Source organism: Capra hircus, chromosome 3 (assembly GCF_001704415.2).
Source record: "Capra hircus breed San Clemente chromosome 3, ASM170441v1, whole genome shotgun sequence".
Classification (NCBI taxonomy): domain Eukaryota; kingdom Metazoa; phylum Chordata; class Mammalia; order Artiodactyla; family Bovidae; genus Capra; species Capra hircus.
The window spans coordinates 19,045,282-19,069,657 of NC_030810.1; the positions used below are offsets into that span (position 1 = coordinate 19,045,282).

The 24,376-nt window shown below is 46.4% G+C and overlaps 1 protein-coding gene across 11 annotated transcripts in view; it reads right to left on the reverse strand.

The window, feature by feature from the left end:
* ERI3 (ERI1 exoribonuclease family member 3) overlaps positions 1-24,376 on the reverse strand; it is a 132,624-nt gene that overhangs the window by 99,279 nt on the left and 8,969 nt on the right. For 9 of the 11 annotated variants that reach the window (XM_018043277.1, XM_018043259.1, XM_018043294.1 and 6 more), the window contains one exon: positions 18,794-19,071. The exons of 1 other annotated variant lie outside the window; for it this stretch is intronic. In XM_018043277.1, the coding sequence (XP_017898766.1) occupies positions 18,794-19,048 (255 nt within the window). In that variant the 5' untranslated portion in view covers positions 19,049-19,071. Of the gene's footprint in view, positions 1-18,793; positions 19,072-24,174; positions 24,345-24,376 lie in introns of those variants that run through there. One more of the 11 variants, XM_018043266.1, reaches the window with a different exon arrangement.

The following is a 24,376-nucleotide window of genomic DNA, read 5'->3' on the forward strand; positions in this document are numbered from 1 at the left end:
GCCTGTCTCCCTGATATTCCACGGCAGCCTGGTGTCTCCCCACCAAACACACCTGCTCTATGGGATTCGTTTTTCAAGCATCTTTATCCAACAGATCACAGCAGGACTGAAGACCAAACCAAGGCAGCCAGATTTCATGACAGAGAAATTCAAAGCTTCTGGCTGCCTGGGTTCCCTGGGCTGCCCCAAGGATGGGGAAGCTGGCAGGAGCCCCTAGAGACAGGAAGGGCGGAAAAATTAAGACTGAGGCAGAGGAGGGGCGGAGAGGAGGCCCAGGCTGCTGCTTAAACTAAGTGGGGCCTCTCCTCCCAGAGTACCACAGGGTAGGCCAGAGAGGAGAGCTTGGCTCTGGAAAACAAAACACACGCACACACAAAGTGCACACCAGCCCCCTTGAAAAATCAGACACCCAATATTTCCAGGCTGTAACTCTGAGGGGGGCTCATCTGAGTTAGGCTCGTTTCTGATACACCCTTCCTCTGCCACTAAGTAGAAGAAACACTTCTCCAATGGAAAGAGCTCCATAGCCTGGTGGGTTTGGCAGCCCTGGTGTCTAAGGAAACAAATACAGCCAGCTCCTCACTAACAATGTTAGCTGGGCCCACAATGAAATTTAACCTGTGACACAACTGTACTTTTCATTTAAACTTTCATTTGGAGAGAAGCAGTGTTTGGAGACCTGCAGTTTGTCCTGCTAATAAAGACAAGTGTTGGGACCTTTAAGGATGCCATTCATCTCTGGCTTTTATTAAATTCAATTTTCTTAAGCCCATGATACATTATGAAATTAGGAGTTGACATTCCTCTGGAAACAAAAATATCTATCAAACATAAATAGAAAAAAACCCCTCTATTACCAAGAATTTATGGCTTAAAGTTGATCTCTTTCCACTTTTTTACAAGCACATGGTTTGTTTTAGAGATCTGAAATGTTATTATAGATCTAGAATTTTATTAGTATTTATTGTAAAATAGTAAGCGCTTCAGCTCCCGCTCTGACCAGCACCGAGTCAGCATTCCCAGTACATACTCTTAAAACTTGGCCTTTGGGTTTCCCTACTGCAGCTCAATCCTTCCTGCCACTGGCTTCCTCGTCCCTGGGGAAATGGAGCCAACCTAAGCGCTCACACTCAAAATCACCCTCCCAGAGAGGGGGAACAAGTCAGCCTTGGCTCTGTATGAAGAGGGGTAACCCCTCTGAAATGTCTGCGGGCCAGCATGCAGCAGATTGGACCTATCCTAAACACCTCTCCAACGCTGTTTGGCCATCAGCCAAGACTTCTCTCCAAGACCAAGAACAAGGCCAATCTCAGAACATGAGTTTGCAGGGGTCCTACCTCAGCACCACCATCAGCTACTGTAACACCGACCTTACACACTGGCATATTCTTTTGAGCCACGGAAGATGTAAAAGAGGAACTTCTGATAGAAGACCCTTTGGGGAGTTAGAACAGAAAGGATCTCATTTAGCTACTTCTAACCTTTCCATATTGCCCAGACAAGCCCAGAACCTCAAAGCACTGTTCTCAACAGCCCATTCATGGGAGAGGACCCCCAGTCTGCACCAGCTGACAAAACTCTGCTGCCTGTACAGCTAGGGTAGGCCAAACACTTCATAAGTTTTCAGCTGATAATGATCAGAGAGGGAACCCCAAAGCTACAGGCTGATCACATTCATTCCACCCAAAGCTTATGAAGATGTCCCTAAGTGCCAACTCCTAGGGGCAGCTATTCGGATCATGAACCTGTTATTCTGCCCTTCCTCCTTTGCCCTCCCTCAATTTCCTCATTCCCCTTGGACAAAGTTTTTTTAAAAGGAACAGCTGAGTGTCTGCTTGTGTAAAGGCAGCATCATGAAGGAAAGAAGAACTGGTTTGTATTTAACAGCCCTCTTTTCAAGCCCTAATAGTAATTTCACAATTCCTTACTTCTGTATGATGTTTGTATCCAATTAAACTACCTGAGCATCTACTCTGTATGGGACTCTGGTCAGGTTGTAGGAGTGTGATTTAGAGATAAGATGTGGTCTGCTTTACTTTACATGAACCAGAGAGCAAAAGAGCAAATGACGAACAATGCACTACGAGAAGTATCTTAATGGAGCAACATACCCAGGGTTATGCTTTTTATTATACGTTTTCAAATACACCTTCTCATCTTACCCTTTTTAATCCTGGAAGGTAAGTCATATTGTCATCATCATCAGGTCATAAACCAATACTATTAAGCACCTACTTTTACCAGGCGGGGGCTGGGTGTAGACACAAAGGCAAATACAATGTGAGGCGTCTCCTCTCTCCAAAGTGCTGGGAGCCTGGGCAAGGGGTAGTGAGGAGCCGGCCCCAACACCTTCAGAGACAAACACAAGATGGAATCATTTCATTCTTTCCATTCCGTCTAGTCAAGGCTATGGTTTTTCCTGTGGTCATGTATGGATGTGAGAGTTGGACTGTGAAGAAGGCTGAGCACCGAAGAATTGATGTTTTTGAACTGTGGTGTTGGAGAAGACTCTTGAGACTCCCTTGGACTGCAAGGAGATCCAACCAATCCATTCTGAAGGAGATCAGCCCTGGGATTTCTTTGGAAGGAATGATGCTAAAGCTGAAACTCCAGTACTTTGGCCACCTCATGTGAAGAGTTGACTCATTGGAAAAGACTCTGATGCTGGGAGGGATTGGGGGCAGGAGGAGAAGGAAACGACCGAGGATGAGATGGCTGGATGGCATCACTGACTCGATGGACGTGAGTCTGAGTAAACTCCGGGAGTTGGTGATGGACAGGGAGGCCTGGTGTGCTGCAATTCATGGGGTTGCAAAGAGTCGGACACAACTGAGTGACTGAACTGAACTGATGTGGCAGACAGTTAGAACTGGACATGGAACAACAGACTGGTTCCAAATTGGGAAGGAGCACGCCAAGGCTGTACATTGTCACCCTGCTTATCTAACTTGTATGCAGAGTACATCATGCAAAATGCTGGCTGGATGAAGCACAAGCTGGAATCAAGATTGCTGGGAGAAATATCAATAACCTCAGATATGCAGATGACAGCACCCTTACGGCAGAAAGTAAAGAACTGAAGAGCCTCTTGATGAAGGCGAAAGAGGAGAGTGAAAACACTGACTTAAAACTCAACATTCAAAAAACGAAGACCATGGCATCCAGTCCCATCACTGGACTATTTCCCATTCATGGCAAATAGATGGGGAAACAATGGAAACAGTGACAGACTTTATTTTCTTGGGCTTCAAAATCACTGCAGATGGTGACTGCAGCCATGAAATTAAAAGACGCTTGCTTCTTGGAAGAAAAGCTATGACAAATCTAGACAGCACATTAAAAAGCAGAGACGTTACTTTGGCAACAAAGGTCCTTCTAGTCAAAGCTACAGTTTTTCCAGTAGTCATGTGTGGATATGAGAGTTGGACCATAAAGAAAGCTGAGCGCTGAAGAATTGATGCTTTTGAACTGTGGTGTTGGAGAAGATGCTTGAGAGTCCCTAGGACTGCCAGGAGATCCAACCAGTCCATCCTAAAGAAAATCAGTGCTGAATATTCACTGGAAGGACTGATGCTGAAGCTCCAATACTTTGGCCACCTGATGGGAAGAGCAAACTCACTGGAAAAGACCCTGATGCTTGGAAAGATTGAGGGCAGGAGGACATGGGGACGACAGAGGATGAGATGGTTGGATGGCATCACCAACCCAATGGACATGAGTTTGAACAAGCTCCAGGAGATGGTGAAGGGCAGGGAAGCTGCAGCCCGCGGGGTTGCAGAGTCAGACACGACTGAGGGACTGAACAACAACAGCAGTGGTGGCAGACATTCTGCTAAATGGGCAACAGGAATGATGACACTGAATCCACCTAACAGCTCATGAAATGGGAATCCCTACTAGGCCTGTTTTACAGAACTAAGACCCCAAAAGCAGCTGTCACTTGCTCAAGGATGCACTGCTAGGAAGGGACAGAGCTGGGACTCCAAACGGGGAAAATGAGACTTAAAGACAGTAGGACTAACAGCTCTCAAAATCTGAAGGGTCAAGAAAGATCTGATTCTTTTAGTCTGAAAGACTGTCTTTAAGGAGCTCAGTGCTCTATCTGCTAAGAAGAAAGACTGTTCTTGAGTTATAAGAGCAATGAATGTGAACCATCCAGGCAGAAAGTCCTGCAGGATTCCAACTGAAAAGCCTCCACTACAGCTGCAGGGACACACACAGTGCTGGGCTCTGTGCTCAGGGAGGGTGAGAACTATGAGCCTACAGTCTGCATCTCTAGCACTCAGGTCTGTTTCAGCACACAGACCCCACGCTCAGCTTTTGGTAAGTAAACACATAAAGGGGCTGATAAATGGCAAGAGAGAAGCCAAGAGCATGCCTCTAACAAGAAAATTCTGTTTTCACAGAGTTCTCCATAGGACCAGAGAGGCGAAGTGACCTACCTAAGGTAACAAGATGGGAGGTGGCAGAGCCAGGCTGCAAAGAACTTTTCTACCAGATCCCCTGCCTCTCATCTCCCAGCCTCCCTCGACTGCTACAAACCACCAACGTCCCAGTTTTCTGTGTGCCTGGGACCACAGATTCCTGGCGTAGAACTCTTTTAAAATTAGGACAGCTGGTCACCCTACACCATCCACGGCTACCTGCACTACTAGGTTGTCCAAGGGCAGAGCACCACAACCCCAAAAAGCTGGTCTGCTGATGATGGATGGGAACTAGCCACAACTTGACAACTAAGCACAAAAGCCTTAGAACTTGGATTTCTCAAAGTACCCATGGTTCCAAACCTATTGTATCTGCTGCCTCACTCAATAAAATGCCAGCTGTATTTTTTTTTAAGGGGAAGGAAGACAGAGAGATAAAAAGGAAGCACCAAGCAAATATTCTTTTATCTTCTTGAGCAGAAGTTTCTCTTGGAGCAAAGATTTCAAATACAGCTACTTTCTAATTGCTGAAGTAGGAACCCCAGTGATTCTCTTGATAAACTGAAGACAAAACTGCAACAGCATTTCAAATGAAATTTCACGCCCACAATCAGTAGATTATAATAAATAAACATGTAGGTTGCTTTCAGGGTATTCAAATTCCCTTAAGCTAAAGTGTCTGCAGTGGTAAGATTATATTCAAAGATACAACAACAAATGGATTTTAAGCAGAAGGACGTTGGGTTAGGCATTTTTTGACAGTGGGGCAGAGGGTTTAATAGTGTGGCATTCTTACAGACCTTTTCTCCAAAGCACAGATTCTTCTTTGCCCTGAGCCAATCTTTCTATGGTCTTCTCTGAAACGAGCAGATCATTTTTCATGGCTCCCCCTTCTCAATCTAGGAACTGGCATTCCCTCTGCTGCTGCTATGTCACTTCAGTCATGTCCGACTCTGTGTGACCCCAGAGACAGCAGCCCACCAGGCTGCCCCATCCCTGGGATTCTCCAGGCAAGAACACTGGAGTGGGTTGCCATTTCCTTCTCCACCGCATGAATGTGAAAAGTGAAAGTGAAGTCGCTCAGTCGTGTCCGACTCCTAGCGACCCCATGGACTGCAGCCCACCACGCTCCTCCATCCATGGGATTTGCCAGGCAAGAGTACTGAAGTCGGTTGCCATTGCCTTCTCCGGCATTCTCTCAATTTACAACTAATCTATGCCCTCTCTCCACCGATTCAAAGTCCAAAAAGTGTGCACTCCTGCAGAGAAAGGTTTGACAAAATCCAAAAGTAACATCATCACACAACAAGGCAGAAAAAGCAGTACCTAGTGAAAACGTGGATTTTATCCAGACAAAGACTTTTGGATAAAAGTTTCATGCAAAGGCAAGACCTTTCTCCAAGGGATCAAGGAGCCTCTTGACCACAGGGAAGAGGGGAAGTTGAGAGGGAGAAGGGAGAAGTGCAGGCTGTGCTGGGGAATGAAGGGACCGTAGTTGACTTAACAGTTTCTCCTTTGGGGGGGGAGAAAAAAAGACATTTTATGCACAAGGAGCTTATTTCTTAAACAAACACTCGTGGTTTTGATTTACACCACAGCCTGCTCCTAAATAATTTATGGCGGGTTAAATTTATTGCCGAGCCCTGGCTGGCTGCAAATTCGAATTGCCAAATAATTAGATTTTAGGGCAAAGCTTATAAATTACCCGTCGATTTGTCCGGACTTGTTTGTCAGTTGCTTTGTGCTTCAGGTCATCTTTGGCATTTGGCTGTTTGGGTTTTAATTGCTGATTTACACTTTGACAGATGAGAGCTGATGCTCGAAGTTTCAGGACAAGGAAGGGTAAAAAATTGAAGCTGTACAAGGCTGATTTTTCACCTACACGTCTGTCTTCACCCATTCCCACAGACCCCAAAGCAATTAAAATATAGAAAAGAGGGTGAAAATAGAGACTGCTGTTCTTTACGGCGGCGGGGGTGGGGGGGGGAAGTGCAAACTGAATTACAATTCAGATTTTACTGAAATCTGAATTTTTAAAAACATATAATACCAATAAATGAAGGAGACCAAAAATCTTAGAAACTACATCCTCACCCAGGGGTGTACAAGCTGGTGCCTACACACACATGACTCTGAATCAGCCTCAGTTTAAACATCTTCAGATACTCAATTGTAAATAACTTCTGATATTAGTGGCCTCTGTGAAGCTGACCCTTCCGGGCAGCAAACAACCAAATGATTTCTTTATAGCTACCTGTATACCTACATTTGTCCGGGAATTAATTTAAACAAATCTCAGGTTGTGTGCAGGAGAGGTCCCCCAGGGGCAGCACTACAGGAGGGCATGGAAGTGGAAGGGCGCCAAATTCAACTTACCATTCTAATGGAGGGAAAAACTCTTTGGATAGTGCTGTGGCTCCGTCTACATGTTGATAGAAGACCTGCAGGCTCTCTTTATGCTCCCCAGGGAAGGAGGGCCTGCCTCCCAGCTACCTGCTGTACCCCAATAGCTTACTATGAGGCCATGAGTCAAAATAACATTAGTAGGAATTCTCCTAACAGGAGCTGACCCATATAGCTATTACATGCATGCCAGGCACAGTTCTAAGCTCTTATATTTTATCCTCCCAATAGTCCTATAAGATTGGTACTATTATTAATCCCGTTTAGCCAATAATGCCAACTAAGGCATACAAAGTACAAGTAACTCACTCAAGGCAGGTCATACTGCACCGCATACTGGTGGCGGACACCAGACTCGGATCCAGAGGGTCCATTTCTGGAGTCCCTGCTCCTAAGCACTCTGCTTTACTGCTTCTCATAGAACAGCCTCTGCCTCAGTTCACCTCACTTTGAGGGGAGGTTGAGAGTCCACATTCTGGCACGAGGGCACATGCTGCAGCCAAAGCCTGTTCAGTTAATCACCCAATAGGGTGGGGAAAGTTATGTAACACAAAAGATGAATTAAGGGCTTGGTTTGACAAAGTCCATTTTTTCCAATCAATGCAAATATTGTACTGAAGACCCACTAACCAGGAGTGAAGAGGTGGGGCTGAGTAACAGGTGATCAAGGCAGACCAGGCCCACTCAGGCAGAGAGCGGGCTCTGGCCAGGCAACTAGAAGAGAAGCCCAGAGAGGCTAGTTGGGCTTCAGGAAGCCTTGCACAGTAATCCCCATTCACAGTCCCAGGGGCCGCTCGTCTCTTCACAGAAGACAGCATCCCCCAAGGGAGCTTCATAGATCCCCTGCTCTCTGTGTGTGCCCAACAGCCAGAAGCCAGGCCAGGGAAACACCTGTGCTGCCATGACGGCAGATTTTCAAAATCACTGACCAGTAAGCAAGTGACGCAGACTGGCATCTTGTCCACATTGCCTGAACACTTCTCTCGCACACTGGCTCATTGGAATCCACATCTCCATAAGGCAGGCATCACTGCCCTATTTTATAGACAGGAAAGCTAAGGTGGCCAGTGACTTAAAAGCACGCTCCCTTACAGGCAGCATAAATTCCCATCTCCTGGGAATTTATGAGAATGCAAGTTTCTGGCCTCCAATCCAGACTTTCTGAATCAGAAATCCTGAGGGTAGACCCAGCGATCTGTGTTTTAAAAAGCTTCCAGGTAATTCTAAGACTTGTTGAAGTTTGAGAACCACTGGTGGAGTAGAGCAGTGTTTCTCAGACTTCAAATTACCTGACATCTTGTCAAAATACATTCTATCTAATGCTGGGCCTAATAATGGGCTTCCCAGGTGGCTCAGTGGTAAAGAATCTACCTACCAGCGCAGGTGGCCTGGGTTCAATCCCTGGTCCGGGAAGATTCCCTGGAGAATAAAATAGCAACCCACTCCAGTATTCTTGCCTGGAAAACCCCATGGACAGAGGAGCCTGGTTACAGTCCATGGGGGTCACAAAAGAGTCAGACACGACTTGAACAACTGAACGACAAGGGCCTGATATTCCGTATTTCTAACAAGATCCCAGGGGATGGGGATGCCACTGGTTCTCAGACCACATTTTAGCCAAGGTATAGTCTAGAATATCTGTGTGACTAAGTCCTTATCACAGAGATACTGACAAAAGAACATCAGAGCCCAGGGTTCTTGACTCTCAGAATAAACCCTTGCTCAGCCCACTTTCAAGCTCCTCAGGTGAGCCCTTTGTATCTGCCAACCACTCCTGGCTTCTGCCATCAGACATTTCATTCTCCTGGCTGCAGAGATCCACGGTGGAAAAGCTGGCATGTCACACCCCAGAACTGTGTAGAGCAAGTTGACACATTTCTGTTAGGAAGCTTGCAAGAGGTTCTCCTGCCAAGGCAATGCCTGCTCCTTTCAATAACGTGATCAAGACCCAGGGCATCAGCTACCCACAGAGCACTCATCATACCACTCTCTTCAGAAAAATGAATCAAAACGTGGGGCTGGATACCTCTCCAAGGAAGACCTCTCATTACAGATATCACCCAGGAGCTTTCTTTATGCCCCTGGTCCTGATTAAGCCTAACACTGGCCACAGATGTAGAGCAGGATAACAGCAATTCCTACAATAGCCTGAGGCCCCGAGCTGGAGACACCTCACCACCTCCACATGATACCATGAACTTCCTCTAAGGCCTGCCCCTGGCATTGTTTCTCTGGTCACCTTACCTCTCTAGTGAAAGGAGACCTTATCAAAATGGCATGCTTCCTCCCAGGCATCAGTCCCGCCTCCTCCATCTCCAGCTACCAATCCCTTTCAGCAGATCAGTTGGTTTTGCATTCAATGGCAACCCACTCCAGTACTCTTGCCTGGAAAATTCATGGACGGAGGAGCCTGGTAGGCTGCAGTCCATGGGGTCGCCAAGAATCGGGCAAGACTGAGTGACTTCACTTTCACTTTTCACTTTCATGCATTGGAGAAGGAAATGGCAACCCACTCCAGTGTTCTTGCCTGGAGAATCCCAGGGACAGAGGAGCCTAGTGGGCTGCCGTCTATGGGGTCGCACAGAGTCGGACATGACTGAAGCGACTTAGCAGCAGTAGCAGCAGCAGTGCTGGGGAGAGGTCGGGAGCCCAGACTGTGATCAATACAGAGCCCCTGAACTCCATTTCAGACACTGTAATTTCAAGCCATGGCCCTCAGTTTATCACACTGGTAGAGCAAGATTCCAAGCTTTTCAGCCAATTACCGTCCTATCCACCATCACCATCTACTTCCCAAAGGACATGGTCAAACAGTTCATCAAACAGATACCACAGGAGTAAAGTAACTGCCTACATCACTAAGCTCACCTATGTCAGGCGTCCCTGACACAGGCCTTCATTGCAGAGCACTCCATTTATAACCACTGTGGGTTTCTGCTCTCCACTCCTCATCAAATCTCTTAGCACTACTGACAACCAGACCCCACCAGTACCCCAAAAAGCTATGAGCTACTAAAGAGTATGGTTCTCAAGCTTGTTTCTTTCCCAGCAGATCTAAGGGCTACAACACAAAACTCTTCTCCATTCCCACCATCACCACCTTAGTCCAACCCACTAACCCACTTTCAAGTAATAGCTTCTAACCGGATTCCCTCTGCCCATATTTAACCCCCTGGAACACCTTCCCTTCCATTCCCTTGAACACTGGCTAACGACATCTACTTCTGTTTCCTTTCTTCCACTCAACAACATTCACACTTCCTTTCCTGGCTTGCCGATTTTACTTTATCAACCTTACTGTGGACTCTGCACGTCCTTTCTTTCAGCAACATCAGCACCTCCCAGTGAGAGCCTCTGCTAGCAGTTAGCCTTCAGACAAGCCCTTGGCTGGAAGGGCCTCCCCTGGATTAGACACCGACCAGGGCACTGGAACAGTGGAACTCACACAACAGACATTTACTACCATGGACCAAGATCTGCTACTGGCCACTACAGACAGTTCAGTTCAGTTCAGTTGCTCAGTCGTGTCCGACTCTGCAACCCCATGAACCACAGTACGCCAGGCCTCCCTGTCCATCACCAACTCCTGGAGGCCACCCAAACCCATGTCCATCAAGTCGATGATGCCATCCAACCATCTCATCCCCTGTCGTCCCCTTCTCCTCCTACACTCAATCTTTCCCAGCATCAGGGTCTTTTCAAATGAGTCAGCTCTTCGCATCAGGTGGCCAAAGTGTTGGAGTTTCAGCTTCAACATCAATCGTTCCAATGAACACCTAGGACTGATCTCCTTTAGGATGGACTGGTCGGATCTCCTTGCAGTTCAAGGGACTCTCTAGAGTCTTCTCCAACACCATAGTTCAAAAGCATCAATTCTTTGGCGCTCAGCTTTCTTTATAGTCCAACTCTCATATCCATACATGACCGCTGGAAAAACCATAGCCTTGACTAGACGGGAGGGTCAGGGTCTAAACAAGCCCATTCCAAGGCAGTTTTACTTCAAGCTAAGAGCTTCCATAATGCTTGACTTCCCCTCCAGAGTCCTCCTCCCTCCTTTCTGATTCTCCCAGTACCTAACCAGGCTTTGCCCATAGCAGCACTCAACACACACAAACCATCTGTGCCTGTCCTAGCCTGCTCACCCTTCTGCTGCAGACCTGCCAGCCTGGGGGCAGGGGTGGGGGTGGGGTTGGCTGATGTCAATCTGGGAACACTCTTGTTCCAGGCTTTTAGGCAATGACTCAAGTTCCACAGCTAGAGCTCAAAACTCATCACATAAATGTATGACTGTGGGAGCTTTTTAAGTATTGTGAACACCTAGGATAAGGGGATAAAAAATAATCATTTCAAAGCATCTTAATCAAAATGATGCAGGATCCTTTTTCCCAACAAGACACAGAGATGGAGGAAGCACCTCCTAATATCCGTTTTCCTCATGTCAGACAACCGATTCCGGTCTACAAAGTACGAAATGTAATCAACAGAGGGGAGAGGAAAAACAAGACAGGTCGGGGGCAGGGAGAAGTGAAGTGAAGCCCAAGACCAACCCTACACGCTCCTCAGGATTTCACTCCCCCTTCCCCTTCCCAAAGCACCGGCTTTCTTTCTGTGGCTGTTACCTGTTGCTGCTGCTCATACGGACAGCTCATTTTGTCCCCACCTTCCACCCTCTCCAGTCTGTAGCAAGTCATTTCTCTCCTCCTGCCTCTTCATTAATCCTTCCCTCCTTCCTTCTGTTCTCAGTGTTAAGTCAGCCAGCCATTTATCTGTTTGAAGGGTATAAACCTCCCCAGTCTATGGAGGAGGTCTTCCCATGGGATGCCTAGCAGATTCAGATCCTAACTGCCAGTACTGGGAGCAGAGGGTTGGGGGTGATGTCGTCCCCTAGCCCTTGCCTCTCCCTAGAGACCTCACAGTCCAGCCCAGCGCTACCTTCTGGGGCAGCTCCCTGACAATGCCTCAGGGCCTCAGCTCACATATTTCTATTTGACCCTCACCCTTCTGCCTCTCACACTTTTATTGCATAAAATTCTCTTAAACCTTCTGTAGCTTTCACAGTCTCACTGATGTTCTTGAATGTGAAAAATACCATAATAATGATACAGACAATCCTACTAGCCAAATGGTGAAATCATTGGCTGGGTTCTGGGACTTCCTTGGTGGTCCAGTGGTTAGGACTCAATGCTCTCAGGGCCTGGGTTCAATCCCTGGTTGAGGCCTGAAAGATCCCACAAGCCACGTGGCACAGAAAAAAAAAAGAAAAGAAAAAAATTGCCAGTTCAAAGTCTTCATCCTCCCTCTCCCTCATTTTCAACATCCACACAAGCAAGCTTGCAATCCAGCTCAGTTTTTTCAGACTTCGGTCAGTTGGTCCTGGCGCATTCTGTGAGCACCTTCTTTTGTTCCTGCTAGAGCAGTTCTGAGAGCCCTTGGGTCCACTTGGCACTCCTGACCTCCTGGCTTTCCTTAATGGGGAGCTATGCGACCCCTCCAGAAGCAGGGCTGACCGTTCCCCTGCTCTGTGCGCCCACTGTGCCAAGTACTCACCCAGGCGATGGTGGTTATCATGTTCCTTGACTATGAGCCCCTTGAGGGCAGGAACCATTTCTTGTTTTTATATCCTGGCATCTAACATAGAGGTTGAAGGTTTTATCCAGAAAGTAAAAAGAGGCTTTTTCATTGCCTCTAAGGTGGTTACCATGAGGTCCTATTCTTTTACAGACTTGGTTGGTTTTGTCATGTCCAACAAAAACCTTAAAAGGCAGCTCAGTGTCACTGTTCGTTTACAATCCCTGATTTCATTCACCATTCATCAATGGCCCCATTCTTTAGAGCTCTTCCCCACCAACAACCTTAGCCCAGTGTCTAACAAAATCTGCATTCCAACAGCTGTTTCAGCCCTGGAGAGGCCACCAGATAATAACAGGCTGGGGGAAATGTCTCCTGATTTGCACTAAATTACGTGGTTGATTTTGTTACCAGTGACCCAGCGCTTCCCAAGGAAAGTTCCTGGTCCCACCCCCAGGCAACTCCAGAGCCTAGCTACACACTAGGGCAGGTTAAAGGTATAAACCCTGGGGAAGGCAGAGGGGCAGACTGAACAGTGCAAATAAACCCACTGCGACTGCACCTCTGCTATGCCAGACACACCAGAGAGCACCACCAGGCACCGGTGCCCCGCTCCCCGAGGTGTATATTTTACTTTCCCATTGCTATGTCTGCTCCGAATAAAGAAGGCCCGTTCGGCTTTCACTTGAAGTTTCAACAGGGCCAAGACCCGGACACAGCAAATGCTTGTTCCCATTCAGGGAGCACTAGTGAGGAGCCACAGTGAGAGCCTTGGGAGGCCCATCCCGATGAGGGACCACCAGGAAACTGCAGCCTGTGGAGGCGGGGCCCGGGGAGGGGGCAGGGGAGGCACCACATTTATGGAAGCAGCAACAAAAAGGACAAAAGGGCCTAGTGGGCTGCCCCATTCCCACCCATCACTGGCCACCAATAGAGGAATTCATTTATAGTGACCCTGGAAGAAGAGATGTGCTAAAGCAGACATATAACTACGAAGAAAGGCAATAATTGGTCTGATGGGCAGGGGAAAAATTATTCCAGGAGTTGAGAGCCTATGCAAGAACACTTACGGCTCACACAGTCATCATAACTCAGCCCCCTCAAGCATTTTGTGCTCTGCTTATGGTGTTAACTTTAATGTCTTAACATATAACACCATCCGCACTAACACAAAATACTACACACGCCAGATGAGGCTGAGTTATAGTTGCTGTGGGAAGCATAACTTTGAATTTCCTGATTTTGGTGCATTTAATCTCAACCATAATGTTACATTAACGTCGGTTTTGCATTTCATTTCCCAGTTTAGAAGAATAGAATAGCGTCAGCGCCTTCGCCTGTCTGTACAGAAAAAGGAGGCGGGCTGACTGGGGCCATGGGCAGATGGACCGCAACCCAGCAACCGGGCCCTTCTGCTAAAGAGCCTGACCTGACCCCTCCCACTTGGAGGAACCTGGACCAGGACGAGTGAAAGGCAAGAAGGGGTGAGTTCTTTCTCTAGGGAATGACCTTTCCATCCACTTGCAAAGTGCAGGAACCAGGAGCAGAGAAGGGAAGAAGCTGAATACAGAGCAACAGCAATGTGTGTGTATCAGGTGGGTGGGGGGCGGGGGGGGGGCGGGTAGAGGGGGTAGGGGCCTCCTGCTGCCCAGCCTCGAATGGAGGAGAAGGAGACCAATATAGTGTGATCTGTAGTGATCGTAATCAATTTCCTGTGAAGTTTTCCAAAGTGTCTCTTTCACAAGACTAATAATGAGGAGTCAGCTTCAAATCACACCAAAAATCCACCAAATGCCCCTCTTCTATATTATCCCTTCTCCTGTCACCATCAACCCTCCCCCAACCCTGCCCTCCCCAAATAACCCAGCATCTGGACAACTTTCTATAAAAAAGAAATGCCTTTACTCATAGTTCTAACTCAAAATGCAGATGGAGTCTCTTCAAGGTTTCCTTAAAAAAAAAAAAAAAAAAAAGTCCCTGTGGACAAAGAGCAAACACTAGAAAACCTCAACCCCAAAGGTCATTTTCCTCCAAAGTTATGGGCACTTGAATACAGATGGGAAGGAAAACAGTCAGTGGGGCTGCTGCGGAGCAGCGAGGAAAAGACTGCACCTTGGGGCCTGACTGAGCCTGATGGACAAACTCCAGGAGGGAGGGGAGGGGCAACCAGCACGTGCGCTCCCAGAGAGGAGCCCTGGGCTACCCCTCCCTAGTTATCCGGACAGCCCAGGTTACTTCCTCCTCCCCATGTTTCGTGGCCTACCCCTCATTTCCCTCACTTACATTTGCTTCGGGCTTTTCTGAACACTGAGGTGGTGAGAGAACTTGCCCCCAGGTTAAAGCAGCACAATTAAAGTTCCCACCAAAGCTTTCAGGCTGCTCCTTGGGCTTCAGGGTCACAGCCGCCATCATCTGATGCACATCCACACCAAGAAGAGCAACGTGAACTCTTGCTGATTGAGGACAAGGCAGTCACGATTCTCAACCAGATAAAAACCTACTTTCACGTCAAGAAACAATTCCTGAGGCAAGAAAGGAATTGTATACCTCACGTTCTGAGTCTCTAAAACATGGTAATCCACCTAAATTACGTGAAAATATATCTTCAAATGAGAAATAGTCTCATATTCAACCTATACCTATCATGTCAATCTGAATCAAAACACATAAAACAAAATGAGTGCAAATACCAGAAAGGCGAAAGCCTGTTACTGGCCAACCAGCCATTCCAGTTTCAGCAATCTGAACAAAGTGCAAAAGTAAACAGCAAAAATTATGACAAATGGAAAATACCAGATGTTTTACCATATTTACAATCAGTATTGTTAAGTACAACTGAGTTTGCGCCTGTCCGTTTGTATGGTAGCAATCCTTTTGGATAGTCCCTACAAGCTGACTCAGGGACTTCTGAATGGCAGACCCGGATGAGGGAAATGAACCCCACGCCAAGACTCCAGAGAGGCCCTGGCCCAAAACTTGTTCCTGCCTCCTACACAAATGAGGGATATGATACACTCCCAGAAGAATCAGAAGTGCACTGTGCTCAAGCATTCTCAAGAGTTCAACTCTTGGGAGCCAGGCAGGAGAGGAGCTGGGGTGGTTCTGATTCACAGTCCAAATGTATCCCCAGGAGGCATGCAGAGCTTGCCTGTGAAGTATCTCTGCAGGTGGACAGTCACCAAGCCACTAGGGAGAACGGACCTAACCTGTACAACATATTCAGGTTCTTTCACTGTCATGTCTAGAAGCAGACACTCATCCCAAATCTCAATCTTTCCTGCTCCCATTCAAATTCTTTTTTGGTCTTTATTAAAATGACGAGCAAGTTATTATCATTCTCCTTGGAACAACTCCTTCTCGGTCTGGACAAAAAAATCAGTCACTAAAAGTATATTAAATTTTTTTTTCTAAGTCTTAATTTTTGTGCCTTTAATGATTCTTGTTCCTCTTATCCTAAGCTTCTCTCCAATTCCTTCACTAGCCATGTTGATCAAAAGACCTAAACAATGCAGAGGCTATAATGAGAACCTGACCTGTGAAGAGCTCAGTGGAAGGACACGGTGTTATCTGGGACTGACAACTTTTCCAATCCACCTTCCAACTTTCTCTGAATTCTGTCAGGACTCCACCACCTGCAAACTTTAGGTAAGATTTTGTTTGTTTGTTTGTTTTCAGAGAGAGAGAGAGAGAGGAGGGCTTTAAGTTGCCAATAACAGTAAGTCTCAAGCCACTCTGAGCCACCCATCCCCTTCCTGAGAGCGGTCTTGGTTCAACAACAGAGCTGTCTGGCCCCAAACTCACCTTCCTACCTGTTGATCACAGCACTGTAGAGACCTAATGAAGTAGAGATGCGTTACATTTATCACTTGCCCTAGATCCACTCAGATCCATCACTATGTCACAGCAAGAAGTTAGATTGATCTGACAGGATTTGCTCTTCTTCACAAACCCATGCAAGTTATTACTCAGTACCCTATGCTCTTCTAGCTGTTTGCTGATTGATTATCTGACGATCAGGTCAAGTATCTTCTCTGGAATCACAGTAAACTAACGGGTCTATAATTTCCAAGATCATTCGTATTCGCCTTTTAAAGATAAGCAAGACAGCAAATGCTTCTTCCTGAGTTCTCTACAGCAACAGCTAATGCTTTGCTAATAATGAACCAGGACAGCCAATTCCTTAAGTGCCCTTGGAATCACATCATCAGGGTTCATTGACTCTGGGGATAATCTTTAATCAGGCTCAGATTCTGGTGAACAGCAGGAAGCCCAACTTCAAACCCGGTCCAGAAGGTTTCTTCCTTCCTTGGAAGGAAGTTGGTGATACAAGTGATTTAAGTCTGCACTGCATTACATTTTCAGCACTGCAATAAATTAATAAAAAGAAAAATTAAAAGAACAATGTCCTTGAAAGAGAAATGAAAGGTAATACTGACAGACCAAAATGAGACATGAATCAAGCTTCATCTTCAATAACATTGGCAGAACCCTCTGTAGGGCAAGAGCACAAAGCTACATCATTATCTCAGCATACAATCTAACTGAAAAGTTCAGAAACAAACATACACAGGCAGGTGTCAGGAAGCAGAAAGCAGGAAATGTCATTGAGAAGGTACCCAGCAACCGTGAGGCTTCAGAAGAGGGCTGAATCCTGCGCAATAGGGATGTGTTAGACTTTTAGACTCAGGTCCTGCTTGGGCTTACTCAGTGCCTGCAATCATCAGCAAGGGAGATGTGGCACATTGGGGTATGGCTCCTGATTCTCAACTCCAGAGAATCTATGTAACCAAGACTCCCAACCACCACCCAAGCACACCTATCACAGAATCTCCAGGAGGTTGGGGAGGTGGAGAAGATGACTCTGCAGCGTGGGTAGGAGCAAGAGGCTGAGAAAATAAGCGGCTCAGGCAGCTCCCAGGCCATCCTCCCTCTCATGCAAAGTTCCTTTCCCTAGGACGCTCTCCTCATATGGCTCCTGTCTTCTCAAGCCTTAGCAGGCCTGCTTTCAGTCCTTTCCCGAAGTAGACCACTAGCTTAAGGGAGAATAGGAAAGAGAGGAGTAAGGGAAGGTAAAAGCATTATGGTATCTGCTTTCTGAAAAATAATCTCCTATCTAAAGATAGAACCCTTTCCTGGGAAAAAACCAACCATGAGAAATGAACCCACTTCACCTCTGCAGGGCTCCTACCATCCTCTTCCCCTCCTCTACTAAAAGCTACTCCCAGACCAACATGTCTACACACCCCCAAATTACACACCTGATAATCCAGCCCTACAGGGAAGAGTTACAGTTCTAGAGTCAGGCACACCCAAGACCCCCACACTATAATGGGCTGCCATATCAGCTCCCAGGCACACCCCCAAAGCAAATACCAAGCACTCTAGTATCACAGGTACACGAGTCTCTTGCTGCTAATGCAAGCTTCCTAACAGCACTACCTTCAAAGGTAAAAGATCCCTGAACACAGCTGGTAATTAACTAAGAAAAAAGAAAAGCAAGAAATTTTCCTTTCCAACAGTGCAACAACGGTTGTTTGAGTTATCAAATGCTGTGTAACAAATCATCCCAAAACTTAGTGGCTTAAAACATCAATAATCATTCATTCTCTCACAGTTTTTATGAGCCAGGAATTCAGGAGTGGCTCGGCTCGTCAGTCAGACTCAGGGTCTCTCCTGAGGTTGAAGTCAGATGTCCACTGGGGATGTAGTTATCTGAAGGCTTGACTGGGGCTGGCAGATTCACTTCGAGACAGGGCCAGGAAACACCACTAGCAAGTTGATACTGGCTTTTAGCTAAGAGTCTCAGTTCCTGTACACAGGCACCTCTCCCCAGGGCTGCTTGAGTGTCCTCAAAGCATGGTGGCTGGCTTCTTCCAGAGCAAGTGATCCGAAAGAGCAAGGTGGGCTGCGATGCTTTTTATGACTGAGCCTCAGAAGTCACACAGTGTCTTCCGCGCTACTCTATTGACTATACAGGGCTAGCTCTGATTCAGTGTGGAAGGGGAATGACCACAGGTAGGAATATCGGGAGGCAAGGATCACTGGGGGCCAACTTGTAGGCTGACTAACACAGTATTCCTTCGAACAACATGCAGCAGCAGCAGGAGAAGGAAGGAGGGAAGGGAAAGGAGAGAGGAAGGATGGGACAGAAGGAAATCTCTGATTCTCAAAGGCTGAGACCAGAGAGAGACAGTGTGCCCAGTTGCCTCCAGAGGCCTCTCAGGTTTGCCTCGCCCTGGGATGCCTGAGGCAAGTCTTGCTTCTTAGGCAGGAACTCCAGATAAGTAGCTAAAAGCCAAGAAGACAAGAGAAAGTGCCTCTGCGTCCCAGAAAGCCAGTCTCTCCTCCCTCCCTCCTTGCCCACCCCACCTTTGCTGAAGCAATGACGCAACAGTTACCTGAGGATGAATCTGTGGCTTGTCACACGTGGCCTCAAAGTCCAGCACTAAAAAGTAGTGATACCTCTGGGGAGGGAAGGACATCATTGCCGCCATGGATGCGCCAAAGCTGTGGGCCGCCAGCTTTCTGGTGGATATGGAGCAGAACTCCGGAACACCACAAGGAGAAAACAAGTGAGAGCCCAGCACTTTTCTTGCTCTTGAAAGCAAATATGAAGAAAATCGAGCTGCTCCAGTCTGTAAAGGTGCTAGCATTGAACATCCAGAAGCATCTAAAACTTAGGGGGGGAAAGTTTAAAAAAAAAAAGGAAAAGAAAGAGAAAAAAAAAAAAAAAAAAGAACAGAGTCTGGGTTACTCCCTCCCACCGTGGCCCTGTTCCATCTAGTCTTCAGGAATATTCACACAACATGAACCACTCCCCAGTGTTTCTGTGCCCCTTTTCTAAACCCCAGCATTCACGACTGAAGCTCGAGACCCTAAACACTGGCCCCCACAGCATTCTGACAGCTCTGAGTCTCCCAGACCATCTCAAAACAAGATGCAGCACTGGTCTTGATCTTTAAGTGGAGCTCTGAAGTTCAAAAGAGAGGAGAGACAAAAATGCTGTGGTCACGTCTCAGGTGGCAACAGTCACCATTAAGGCTAAGTTTCCCAAAGTTACCCAGGGGTGACCCCATTGCAGTCAGTAAAGGTGCTAGCATTGGGCGTTAGGTAGACTCAGACAAACAGCAGAAAATGCCCAGGATTCTCTCCTCAGCTACATTCCCAGCCACTTGCCTCTGGCATTCCTTTCTGTATCCTGCTGTCTCCATATGCCCGCCTCCCTTCTTCCAATTGGAAAGCAGGCAGAGGCAACACAGGGAGCTTGCTCACCATAGTCTGGGGACTCTCCAGCCCCCAGACAGTAAGTGGCACCTGGGGGAATGAATGACGCCTGCAGAGCACAGCTGGCAACAGCCTCAGCCCTTTCCCTCCCCTGCCTTTAGACTCTCTACCAGAGGCCTTGAATGACTGCAGGACTTTTTTTAAATAGGGAAGAAAAAGAGAAAACCCAGATGTGGCAGTAATGGGAGCATTGCTAAAAATCTAGTAAAGTTTTCTGAGTGAACATGTGCAAAAAAAAAAAAAAATCCAAATCACTTTTCAAGTTTTCCCTTTAAATTTGCAGAATCTCTGCTCCTTAGAGAGCTAACGAAATATAAAAATCAAAGCTTAAGTTTTACTCACAAATAACTCAAGCTTCCTTAAAAAAAAAAAAAAAGAGGAATAAAGCAGAAATTTTGTGTTTTTCCCATTTCATACCCAATACTCAAATTCCCTCAAACGTTAATCCTCAAAGTTAAACCAGAAATCTTGCTGCTCAATATGGAAACAGCCACAGTTTAAGCTTTCTGAAGCCCCATTCTGACAGATCCAAAAGCTTGTCTCTGAAAGACTGCAGTGGGCACTCACTCCCTGCTGTAGCATGGAGGCCAGCAGCCGGGAAGTCCAGCGCACCCTCAAGGCAACGATGTTACTACCACCTGAGTGAACACAGACAATGCAAAGTATTACTTCTCATCCCAGCTCTCCTGCGACACACACACTGACCTACAATATTTATATGCTGGTGTGGGTCCACAATTTCCCTACTCCTATAGTGAGAGCCCATGTAGAACTAGGACTGAAAAGTATTTTAAGTTCTTCATGATCCCAGCACAGGCACAGTGCTTGTTTTCACCGTGGCTTCACAGCCTCTCCAAAAACGCAGCCCGACCCTGCAGCCCAGATCCGGAGCCTGAGATAGACAAAGGCTGGCTTGAGTTCCATTATGGAATCCCTTGGAAAGGCAAATGGGCCAACACTCCTTTGAAAGCTGGAATCCAAAATAACTCTTCACGTCACCCACTCCTGAACAGTATTGGAAGCCTTGCTGACATGGGAGACACCAGTCTGCTCAGGTTATACATTCTAGTTTGCATTCAAAGTCCCTCAGTGCCTTAGAACTCTTCTCTAAGTCCTCATAAGCCAGGCCATGTATAAGTACTTTTGAAAGTTTTAATGTTTTCCAGTATGTATATATACTACGTAAAGTGTTTATGGTCAATCAGACCCAACTTGCCAAATACTGCAGGCAATTAAGCATCGTGATTAAGGAGCACTTCTGGCTTTGAATCCTGGTTTTACCACTTATTTGCTTGCCCATGGCACCTTGGACAAGTTCTGTTCAATTCCTCACCTATAAAATGACAATAGCAGCTCCTACTCCTTAAATGAGAGTGAAATTAGAGCAGGGTTTGGCACATAGGGCTCAATAAGTATTAGCTTACCACTATTACTATCATCCTGTTGGGTTATGCCCACCTGGCCAACCCAGGACCCCCATACTTTGAGCCTATAAACCCAATGCATAAGGCAATCTCAGAGTAACATCAACATCTTCTGCCTCCCCAGACTGCTCTAGACCTCCCATACCATATACTATACATGCCCTATCCCCTGCCATGGACAACAAACACATTGATAGCCAAAGGTCCTCACAATGGCCAACGCTTCCTTTCTCAGCTGATTTCACCCACATCAAAAAGTTTCTCTCTTGTAAAAAGTCTTTGAAGGAAATTCAAAAAAGAGAGAATCTATGTATACATATAGCTGATTCACTTTTCTGCTATATAGCAAAAACTAACACAATAGTGTAAACCAACTATACCCCAATAAAAAAATAATTTTAAAGAATTAAAAAAAAAAAAAAAAGCCTTGAGAGCAGACAGTAGACCAGGCCTCCACATGTATGCAGTCACTGGGTTCCATACTTCCCTTACTTCTAAAAATCGAGTTCAACTCATGTCAAGAAAAAGAAGGCAGCTCTTCTCTTCCTACAAAAGTCAGTCTAAAAGCTTTAGAGCCATGAATTGTGGGAGAGGAAAGTAGAAGTCTCCATCAGCTGCAGTGGGAGGAACAGAAGAGTATGCGTGTTGGGGGGCGGGGGTAGATATCAGCATTCATAAAGAGGCAGGAAGGTGTGATGCAGCGCACACAGCCCCTAGCTGGGTACGAAGGGCATCCACTGGGGGAGAGGGCAGAGCAGCCTGGTGAGGGAGCCAAGGGTAGGTAAAAGAAACACCCAAGAGGGGAAAGGGCAGTGGCAACACAGGGAGATTAGTTACATACAGAGGGACTGACCCAAAAGGGGACTGCATCAAGGGTAATGGGACCAGGCTTCTCACTGTTAATACGGAAAGGGAAAAACATCTGTATATCAAACTGGAACTGGAAATAGCTTCAACTGGAATTGGAGTTGAACTCAAGGTTTCTGACATGTATGCTATAAAAATAAAGCTAGATGTAACTGTGAGGATGAGTATATATCTACACACAAATATAGAGACACACGTATATATATTTTCTAGCTCTGTTTACTGAAGGGCCAGGGAGAAACAACCCTCTTTGGAGAAATGGCCGATTCCAGGGCTCCAGCAGAGAAAGCTGTAGATGAGCTTAGAACATCTTGTTGTCCCAGAAAGCAGGGAGACACTCAAAGGATGCAGAAGCCAGCTTGAAAGGGCTCCCACTGGCAAGTAAATAATATTAATGGATTATTATGCACTGAATAAAAAAAGGAAACCATGAGGCCTTAAGATAAAAATAAATGAATGAATAACTTTAAAAGTTAAAGTTTGGCAAGGGAATTCACATAGTTGCAAAGTATCTACCCACAAAATGCTTACTAACAGGGAGTAAGTTTACAGTGCAGAAGCCTAGAAGACATCACCCCAATCCAGTGAGCAAAATGAACATCATCAGTAATGGGATTAGTCAAAATCATGCATCACATGACAGGATGCAATGAGAAAATCAAGGCATCATTTCTGTGATATTTCTATCGAAACTGCATGGAATGAAGTGCAAGTCGCTCAATCATGCTTGACTCTCTGCGACCCCACAGACTGTACAGTCCATGGAATTCTCCAGGCCAGAATACTGGAGTGGGTAGCCTTTCCCTTCTCCAGGGGATCTTCGCAACCTGGGGAGCATTGCAGGCGGAGTCTATACCAGCTGAGCCACAAGGGAAGCCCAAGAATACTGGAGTGGGTAGCCTATTCTTTCTCCAGTGGATCTTCCTGACCCAGAAATCGAACCAGGGTCTCCTGCATTAGATGCATAACCTGAATCTAATCACGAGAAAATACCAGACAAACCCTAAGTCTGCCCACCCTAAGGGAGGCAGTCTACAAAATAACCAGCCTGTAATCTTCAAAAGTATCAAAGTCATGAATATCATGGAAATTTTACTGGGAAAAGTCTACCAGAGATTAAACAGACCTGGTAACTAAATGCAATGCATGATTTTGAACTGGATCATTTTGTTACAAAGATCATTATTGGGACAACTGGCAAAACTTGAATGGGATTTGAGGATTAAATGGAAGCAACATATCAACATTAATTTTGATGGTTGTGCTATGGTTAGGTAGGAGAATGTCCTTGCACGTAGGAAATACATGCAAAGTATTTAGGGTGACGGAGTGTTAGGTAGGCAACTAAACAGTTCAGGAAAAAAAATTCTTTGCACTCTACTTCTAACTTTATATAAATCTGGCCTATTTCAAACTTAAAAAAAAAAAATTTAAGCCACATGCAATGTTATTTAAAAAAAAAAAAAGTGAAATAGGGAACAGTACATGAAGGAGCCATAATCCCGTACTGCCTACAGAAGGTAGGCTGCCCGGAGGCTGGCAAAAGCCAGCCCTCAATGCACAGTCTCCATCCTAAGTGCCCCCACCCAGTGCCCCCTCACTGGGCACTCCTGCCACTGCTAGCATCTGCTCCGGAAACACCCCTGCACTCCTTGCAGAGGTGCCCCACCTGCCTGTCTACCTGCTGACATCTTAGGGATTTCCCCTTTCTGTTGATGTCTTTATACTTCAGTCACAAGTCTGCAGAATATAAGTCGATAACCTGTACCATCAGCCGGGACTATGGGGATCTAGTTGACGGGCAGAACTCAAAAGGAACCGTTTATGTTCTCTGTATATCTATTTGCACACCAGCTTTCACCCGAGACCAAGATTTACACACATTTACTCTGACACCCATTTCCTTCTAGCAAATTAAAGGTAGTAAGTAGCCTATGGTAGAAAGGAAAATGAATGATTCTCTCTCCTCAAAATAAAGGGACCAGCCTCCCCGTGGGGCAGGGGAGGGGGAAACGGCCCGATTCGGAGGCGCAGGCCCGCGCCACAGCCCCTGGAGGACCGTCTCTGGGCAGAGTATTTACACAACAGACACAATGGCTCCTCTGCAGCCATTACTGTCGGTCAGGTAAATAACGCATGTGCCAAAACACACATTTAATGAGGGAAATAATATGCCTTTATAAAAAGCCTCGATCCGTATTTACCTGAGAGACCAGAGAAGCACCAAATCACCAGATTAGTGGAACCACAGAGGAGTCATTCTGGTGTCTTGGGTAAATAGACATTTTATAGCCTTCCATTACTGGAGGGGGAAGGAAGGGCGAAAGGAGGGGGCCATCCTTTAATATCCACACGCAGGCCAGGGGAGCCTGGGGGAGAGAAAAGAAGAGAAGCCCATCATGAAAT